Source organism: Pezoporus flaviventris, unplaced genomic scaffold, assembly GCF_033815535.1.
Source record: "Pezoporus flaviventris isolate CSIRO_AGI_PZ_B2104156 unplaced genomic scaffold, CSIRO_AGI_Pfla_v1 ptg000050l, whole genome shotgun sequence".
Taxonomy (NCBI): Eukaryota; Metazoa; Chordata; class Aves; order Psittaciformes; family Psittacidae; genus Pezoporus; species Pezoporus flaviventris.
In genome coordinates, this window is record NW_026892598.1 from 5,320,372 (window position 1) to 5,329,542 (window position 9,171).

General features: G+C 43.7%; 1 protein-coding gene across 3 annotated transcripts in view; it reads right to left on the bottom strand.

Moving 5' to 3' along the window:
- ELP1 (elongator acetyltransferase complex subunit 1) overlaps positions 1–8,752 on the bottom strand; it is a 28,673-nt gene extending 19,921 nt beyond the window's left edge. For all 3 annotated transcript variants that reach the window (XM_061468751.1, XM_061468750.1, XM_061468752.1), the window contains exons 1-9: positions 8,544–8,752; positions 7,950–8,102; positions 6,205–6,286; positions 4,228–4,308; positions 3,808–3,893; positions 2,468–2,567; positions 1,503–1,593; positions 905–1,028; positions 93–183 (exon numbers count right to left, since the gene is read on the bottom strand). In XM_061468751.1, coding sequence (XP_061324735.1) covers positions 93–183; positions 905–1,028; positions 1,503–1,593; positions 2,468–2,567; positions 3,808–3,893; positions 4,228–4,308; positions 6,205–6,286; positions 7,950–8,102; positions 8,544–8,693 — 958 coding nt within the window. In that variant the 5' untranslated portion in view covers positions 8,694–8,752. The remainder of the gene's footprint in view (positions 1–92; positions 184–904; positions 1,029–1,502; positions 1,594–2,467; positions 2,568–3,807; positions 3,894–4,227; positions 4,309–6,204; positions 6,287–7,949; positions 8,103–8,543) is intronic.
- Between the last annotated feature and the right edge of the window lie 419 nt (positions 8,753–9,171).

The following is a 9,171-nucleotide window of genomic DNA, read 5'->3' on the forward strand; positions in this document are numbered from 1 at the left end:
GCCTCCCCAGCGTCTCCCTAACTTGTAGAGGAATACCAACCTCTAACAACACAGACAAGTGTAAAAGCCAGAGCCCCTCACAGTGCTCTCACCATAACTGCTTGGGTTGGAGTTGTCCACCTTCAAGTCTTCCAGCCATATAGCTAGAATCGTAGAATCTGCATTCCAAAGCAGCTCATTAACCTGCAGAAACACACACAGCTCTTACTAATATTGTTGTTTCTGTAGGGTGTAGGCTGGGTATGCTCCCAGTTGTTTTGCAAGACCATAAGTGGCTCCTTATGTAATGGTGCACTGTTATCTATCTTAACTATATATATATATACACACACACACTAACTATATATACTAATAATTAACATAGTTAACATAGCCCTCATATATTGCAAAGCTTCCAAGAGCTGGAGCAGAACCTGAAGCAGAACCATTCACAGTGGTTCCACACAGCTGAAGAGCTGATACACCCACAAATGTGCCAACAGTATTCTCTCTGCTTTCCTTGGCACTGAGGAAGCATCTGCCAAAAGACCTCTCAGCCTCCAAAGGCAGAATCTGAAGTAACACCATAGCAGTAACTTCTCACTTCTCTTATTTTGGATGAGTATTTTGCCTCACTCCTGCAATAGCTGACATCCTGAACAGCATTTCTGAAGCACTTGCCTAGTAGAAAGTATACAGAGCCCAGGAGCGCCCCGGGCTACGATCGCCCTGTACATGTGTCTGTAAAACAGGCCTGCAGGAGGCAGTGCGTTTTCTCCACGGGCTTCTTCATTGTTCTCTTTCAGGTCTCTTTTTCAAATAGGACTAGCACTGTTAAGTTAAAAACTTCCTCCTAGAATCTGGAAATGACCTAATCCTTGTCTCCATTACACTCTAACCAAAGTAGCCTAAACACAGCATTTACCTTAACCTGCCCCTTTTGGAATGGGAGGGTGAACTCCCCATGAAGAAGTCCATTCTTCTCCAAGAAAACCACATCATGCCTGTTGGGTTTTTCTTGAGTAGATGCTATCAGGTTTCCAGAGGGCCTTAAAAAAGAGCCACATGAAAAGTGGTTGTTCACATAATCACTTTAATATCATTTTGAACACTAGTCATCTCATATTTTCTCCAGACATGAAGAAAAGGACAGCAGAGGATGTATTTCACTCAGCACTGTTTAGATAAAGTCATAGGTCCAGCAGAGACATTTTTCCAGGCTCATGACATTCTCAGGTAAGCAACTGAATGTCAGCATTGGCAAAGGGAGCTATTTACACAGTTGGGCCCAAAAACACTTGACATAGAAGCTGTGCAGACAGTCTATCCCTTCTTCCCACAAGTAATCCAAGTACTATACTTTTCAAAGTTTTAAGGACTACTCTTCCTCATGCTGGATCAAAAGGAAGCTTTCTTTAAATTTTTGGAAAATAGACAGGAGAAATGAAATTTATGATTAAAGACTGTGACCAGGGAATAAAAAGCAACACTGCTGCCAGCATCTAGATTCTTTTACTACTCACTTCCAGTACAGTGCTTGTTCTAATCCTGAGACAGGTTCACTTGTTGACTGTAGTACAAGCTCTCTGTTCCACACTCTGACCTTCCGAGCACCTACAGGTTGAGAGAGCAATGAGGTGAAGAAATCATTGGGAAGAGACTTTTCTAGTTTTATGAGGGTAGAAGGGCAAGTTTTGATGCACATGAAGAAAAACGAGATTTCTCTTTACACCTTCAGGGACAAGAACTTATTTTGTCTCAGTCAGCTCTCCCATAGTAAACGAGTGACCCTAAAGGAACTGAATAGGAATTTTGGTCTGATGTAGCTCAGTCATAGCCATTTCCCTCTCCAATTTTCGCTACAGAAATGTTAAAAGTCCTGCTAAAATGCAAGATCCTCCCTAACCTAAACTACTGAAGGCAAAAACCTGAACTAGTGGAAAAGCAGTGTAATCTGGTGCAGTTCAGTATACTGAGTGATACATTTAAACTGTGTAGTAGTAGTTATCATAGAGGACATCAATTACAGTCCTACAAGAAATGTAAGAGTGTAATGTAAGAAATGTACTCAGTAGGGTAAAACCTAGGGAAAAGTATTGCTAGCATTTAAACAGAAATGTGCAAGGCCAAACTGCTAGTATGATGGACAGTAGGTATGGCAACCCAAACAGATCGATCCACTTGGCACTGTGAGCCTAGAGATTGCTTAAGAGCTTGAGTGGTGATCTAAGACCCGTGAAAGAAGTAATTCAGATAATAACTACTCAGTAGCAACCTCTTCTGGCTTCTCACTGGACTGAAAACTAAACTGCAAATAAAGTGTTCAAAAGATCATGCGTATAAAATGCCTCTGAGAACACCAGAGAAAACAGAGAAAAGAGTAAATAGCTCAATTCACCCTTGCTTTATGTGGCCCAGAGACCATGAACACCACCTAGTTCTAGAATCCTCTTATATGTTTGTATTTCAAAGAAGTCTGGTCCCATACCTGTCTCTGGACACACAGCACTCACTGCAACAAACTGCCCATCTCCTCTCCACGTCACCCGAGGTCTGCCATCATCCCAGGCTGAAGCAGATGATACTTCCTGAAGTCACGCAAAAGAAAGTTGCATCAAAGCTTGGGAGGCAACTGCTGTCTTTGTCTAAACAAGCTGCATTGCTAAGCCAGCTCTTTCAACAGCCTTGGCATGAAATCAAACCATTAAAAATCTTAAGGCTTCAAAGTTAAAATTCGCTACTCAGATGTTATTAAAATAGTTATTAAAACTGTCTGTAAATTCAATCTGCTCCTCCTGCAAGTGCAAATGGCTGTCTATTCACATGACCACACCCTATCCTTCCCCTCTACCTTAGACCAGCTGTGCATAAGCTGGAAATGAGGGTAAATCAGGGTTTGATTGATTCCTGGAGTCATGACCCCCTGGAAGGAGAAAAGTGGGAAAGGTGAGAAATGCATGCCATCCAAGCAGTTTGTATGGCAGACAGAGGCTGGGATGAGTAGTGTTCTCTGAGGCAAACAGGCTCTTTTCAGAACAATACAGGGAAAAAACAAAATCTCAACAGAATACACATAAAGACCCAGCTGTTCAAAGGTTTAACTTTGCCAAATCAAGCACACTTTCCCAGATACAGCCAAGCCTCGTCCTGTCCCTCCTAACAGTAAAAGACAGAAGAGGCTACATTTTACGCCTGCACTCTGGCCTGCCAAATTTCAGCTGGACTTTTCAATTTTCAAACTTAAACAAAGAAAGAAAAATCCAGCAGTGGAATGTTTTTTCAGCTAATAAAAGGTAGAGAAAACAAGACTAAAACAAGGAAGTGCTAGACAAAGGACCAAAGAGCTAAAATACGCAGGAACACAGAGGTGCCTCATATGACTGCTGATGCTCAGTAGCACAAAATGTTATACTGTTGCCTTCTGGGATATCAAACTACTGCTACTTCTGCTCCTCTCAGCCAAATTGCATGCTGTTTGTCTTGTCATATGGATGTTGCTATAGAGCATATATTAAAGAAAACCTGTCATGCTGATTTAAGGGCAGCTTTATTGCTGCAAGTACTATCATTTGCAAACCTTCTTTCTTTGAGCTCTGTATGAACAGTCCTAAGTACACCCAGGTGCTGCCTTAAATTAGGAGGATAAAGATGCTAGATTTCAGGTAACAACAGAAACAGAAGAAGCCTATGAAGACTTCTATGAAGACCAGAAGTCTATGAAGACCAGAAAGGCAGTGCAAACTGGCACCACAGGAATAACAGAAACTCTCTTTATACATGTTTACCAGAGACAGCTATAGGCCTAACGTAAGAGAACTAGTATAATACCACCTGTTTGCGATGTGCTGCCTGTTTTCCCTCTGATCCATGGAATTGCGTCTCCTTTTTACCCCATCCAAGAGCTACAAGCTTTCCTGAAAAAGGAATAATCATTTTAGTGGAAGATTTTACAGCAGTACTCTGTACGGTATGGTAAACGCAACCACAGCTCCAAGCCACTCACACCTTCCATCCAGGTTTCATTCTAAAAATCTGCAGGAAATGCACATAGCCCAGAAAGTCCTCTAGTACAGAGAATTCACTTGAATGTATGACATCAAGTAAAATACTGGTGCTCCCTTTCAGTTGCCCACCAGCAGTAGTCTAAAACGCCTCCTTGGGCCCAGTAAGTGCTCAGCTCGTTACTTTCTACATGCTCACCACACACCAGTGACATCAGTTTGAACTTCATTTCAGTGCACCTCTCACCTTCCCCAAACTCATCTTGGTGGAGCTGCTTCTCAGTAATTGGTTCAAATTCCCTTGTCATCATGATGAGTGTTTGCTGACCTGCAGGGTAGAAAACAGTATTGGCAATGTTATCTCTGGCAAATAAAAACTTAAATGTTCTCGTGTGTTGTCCTACTATTCTATTATGAACTCAAACATAGAAACATTTCTAACAGCAATATGACACTAAAGTGAAATATCCTTCAAACCAGAAAATCACAAACTGGAACAGAAGAACACTTCTAAGGTTCTCACTTCAAAAACATTCTTCCTGGCATTACCTTAAAAAGTCCACTTCCCCTTCAAAGAACCTGGCACTCTTAGAATATGTTGAGATACGAAGAACAAGGTGCCTGGAAACAAGTTGGCATGGATTTATGAAGGGGAAGTCCCGATGGCCTCCTACAATGAGATGACTAACTTCGGGATATGGGGAAAACAGTGGATGTCATGTATCTTGACTCTAATAAAGCTTTTGACAAACTCATGAAGAACAGGGTAGATGAAAGGACAGTGAGCTGGACCGAAAATCAACTGAACCGCCAAGCTGAAAAACTTGCTATCAGCAGCAGAGAGTTCAGCCTGAGGTCAGTCACCAGGGATATGTCCCTGGACACTAGGGCCAATGTTTAACACCTTCATTAATGATCTGGAGAATGGGACCTTCAGCAAGTTTGCAGGTGACACTGGGAGGAACAGCAGGTACACCAGAAGGTTGTGCTGCTCTCCACAGGGACATTGTTATGCAGTCCAAAGGGGATGTCAAGAACCTCATCAATACACCTGCACCTGGAATAAAATCATCCCATGCACTAGGACAGACTTGGAAGCCAAGCAGATGCAAAACAGCTTGGCATTAAGAATGACCTGTGTTTCCTGGGGAATACCAAGCTGAGCATGAGTCAGAAGTATGTCCCTGCTACATAGGTGGCCAACAGCATCCTGAGCTGCATTAGCAGTGTTGCCAGCAGGTTGAGGGAGGTGATCCTTCTCCTTTACTCAGTGCTGGTGAGACTCACGTATAATGCTGGCTCCAGTTTTGGGCCTCCCAGTACAAGACAGAAAAAGACATACTGGAGTGAGTCCAGCAAAGGGTCACACATATGGTTAAGGGTTTGGAGAATCTGTTACATGAGGGGAGGCTGACAGAAGCCATGCTCATGGCTCAACTCATCAGTGTGTATGAACATCTTATGTGGGAGGTGGGGTACAGTAAAGATGACAAAGCCAGACTGTGATGTAGAGTGACAGCACAAGAAGCAATAAGAACAAACTAAACCACAGCAAATTCCATTAAAAGAAAACCATTTTTTACTGTAAGTGCATTCACAGACAGGAACAGGATGCCCACAGAGGTTGTGAGGTCTCCATTCTTGAAGATATCCAAAACCTGACTGGGTACAGTTCCCAGCAACTTGCTCCAGGTAACTTGCTTTTTGCAAGGGGGTAGGACAGGTGATCTCCAGATTTCCCTTTCAATCTCAAGCATCCCGTGATTCTGTTTTGCTTGAAGCTAACTTTACTTTCTGGGTAACACACACCTGTAGCTAAGTTGAGCCTGTAATTTCTGTACTTAAGCCTGTGACACATGAATTTCCTACTAAAGAACAAGAAGCAATTTCTGTTACTAAGAAATCACATGGATATATAAAGCAGGAGTCTTCACAATTTAGAAGCAAGATCATATATATTTCTTTGGAAGATCTGAAAGACAAATTACTGTTCTATAACACTCAGCTTTTTGGGTGTGAATAGCTTCTGCTTTTATCACCAAAACATCTCAAGCACCACGAAATGAAATCTCCTATGTTGGATCAGGTGAGGTCTTTTAATCTCTTTGAATTCTAATTTCATAAATTTGTATTTTGCTTCTTCTATCTTAAACTTAACTGTGATTCTGTGATTGTGGCCACAGTGAGTTTCACTGGCAGAAACCTTAGAGACTGTTGCTGATACCTGTTACTAACAAAACAAGCTCCTGGTCAGGACTCCAGCTCATGGTACTCAGGCCACTGTCCACACTCCCAACACATTCCACCTGTAAGACCAAAGTAAGATCACAGAAGTGCAGAAACACCATCCCAGCACAAAAGCCATCAGTCACCAAGAGAGTTGAAATCCTTTCCTACTCAGGAAAGTAACAAGCCTTACTTTGCTCTTTTTGTTGAATGAAACAAAATAAACATTTCAAACCAAAGATAGTTCCAGAATGTTTAGGTATGACAGCCCACATAACCTACAGATTAGCATTTTCTGCCATACAGCGTTTTAATAAGCTCTTTATTTTGCAACTGTCAGTCTTAAGTCAGCCTGATTAGTTAATACTAATATTGCCTGGTCAGGTCTGCAGTTACATTGGTAAACACACTGAAGTCACAAAACACAGTCATAATGGTTCTTGAGAATTTCAACATGCAGTTAATAGGCACCGTATCCATTAAAACTTTGACCAGCTTGTGCATGCTGAATTTGGCAATTGTATATAGCTGCACTAACTCCAAAGTTTATGAAAAACTGGGCCAGTTTTACTGGGCCATCACAAGTACATAAGCAATAGCAGTGGGCAGGGAACTTCTGTCATGCACTGTTACCCTAATTTGCAAAAGGCATGGAACGGAACAATTGTGATAAACAGCAAGAGGAGGCCATTCAAGGAATTAAGTTGGGTGTCACAATCTTCTAAGGTAAAAAAAGTGGGATTGGGCACCAATGGGCAGGGTAACCATACCCACATGCAAAAGGTTTCTGAACAACCAGAATACCTTCAGGACTTCTTTCTCGGTGCCCAGAATGCACCAAAAGAACAAACCTTAAAACTGAGAAAGTGAACCAAAAAGCTGTGAAATAAAAGATATGAAATTAAACCTCTGACCCATGTATCAGTGCAAGAAGTCTTGGGCATCGTATCTTTTGCTCATCTCTCTTCCCTTACAGCATGTTTTAAGTTGCAATATGAGACGCATTTTTCAGCTACAACTGCGAACTTTAGTATCTGCAAATCAAACCCAAGCAAAAACCCAAAGAGGGGAGCTGCAAATAACCACTATCTGACAGCTAACCCAGACAGACCACTGTCATCTCATGCCTACCTACACCTGCACTGTTGAGCTGGTACTGCAGGAGCTGACACAGATTTCAGAGGCTGCTGCTGTGGTATTTGTCTTGCTGAAGATCATACAAATCTAACAGCAAGGAAGGAACAGAAAGCAAATATCTCAGTTCCTGCAGTATTTACTCAGCTAAGATATTCTGGTTTCCCTTTAGTATTTTCTAGGGCTTCAAATCACAATGCATAACACTTTCTCCCCTCTTCAGTGAAGTCATGTCAGCACAATGTTCTGCATTGACTGATAATAATAAAAAGGTAAATAACACCAAGTTATGAATTAATTACTTTACACTGTACCTAGTCTCAGCAATATCCTACTTCTCTAAGGCTGCCAAGAGCCCCCTGAGCAAACATAAAGGACTATGGCTGTTAACAAGCAAGGCACTCCTACAATTCTGCCTCTTTCATGGAGTCTATATTCTGACTTTACTTCTGCTCAAGGCCCCCACAAACATCAGCTCATCTTCCCAGAAAAAGGAAAACAGCCACAGCTCAATATGCACTAAACATACAACTGCCCTCTGAAAAATTAAAAGTGTCAACTTTTTCTTTGAAATCCCTCAGTATTGCTGTGTCCTTCCTGTCATTTTACCTGCTTCATGCTGAGATTGCACAGTAGGATATCTCCAGCTGCTGTAGCAACACACACACACTCCTGCTCTGGAAGGTCTTCAATACCCACGATGCAGCCACTTCCATCCTCAGGCATGAAACCCTCCACAGCTAAGTCAACTTCTCTTGTCACCTTGAAGTAGAGAAACCAATGACTTATTAAATACACATCATCTCCCCAAGACTTTGGCAAAAGTGACAGAATAACATAAACAGGTACATCTCATCCTACTGCAATTACACAGTCTTACACCACAGAAGTATGTACACGGCAGCAGGAAACATGCAATGTGCATGTACTTATCTTCACTTACCTACAAAAACTATGAAGGTCCTCTTATGTTAAAAGAGCTAGGAAACAAGAAGAAAGCTCACATAAGGGAAAACAACGCGGCAAGACTACAACTTCCAATGCGTTGCTAGTTATCTCTCATCCTCCCCTTTTAATACTTCTACACCCAGTGTCAACATGAAGATGTTCATGGGCAGCTGCTTGGCGTGCGCCAATACTTGTGAGGGCTCATTCAGACTTCACAGACACAGCATTCAAAAAATGGCAAGGAAACCCTCTCACCGTGTCCCGGGCGGATCCCAGCTCCAGCAGGCCGTACTGGGAACCCACCAGGATTGTGCCGGGCTCGGCGCCGAGGCAGAAGCACTGCGGGGTGCCCGAGATGGCGGCGGGACGGCACCCGCCATTCCGCAGCAGCCGCAGGTTCCTCATGGCGGGGCGGACTCGGGACAGCGCGGACCCGCTCACAGCGCCACCATCTTCTGCGCGGCGGGCGGTGAAGAGGAGGAGCATCCGTGGAGACGAGCGCATGCGCGGCTGAGCTGTGCCTTATCGGAGCACCCCGCCCCCGCCATGTCCTGCTTCGTGCGCAAGAGCTCGTGGGGGTGACCAAGACCTTCCTAGTGCGGCCGACACTGGGAAACCGCCCTGCAGTGCCGCTGCTCTGTTGAGCCTGTCGCTGAGCCCCCCACCCCGGGCACCTCGTCTACCCTGCGGCGGCACCCACCGCCCGTATGGAGAGGGATCCCGGCGCAGGAGGCGGGTCTGGGGTGGCTGCGTGGCTCTTCCTGTGGGGCCTTTGCTCATGGTCTGGCAGCCGCTTTTCCTTTCGTGAGCTACGTAGTGTGTGCTGGGTCTGGAAGTCGTTGTGGTTTTGAGTACAAAACCGTGACTTGGGTTTTCCACCAGC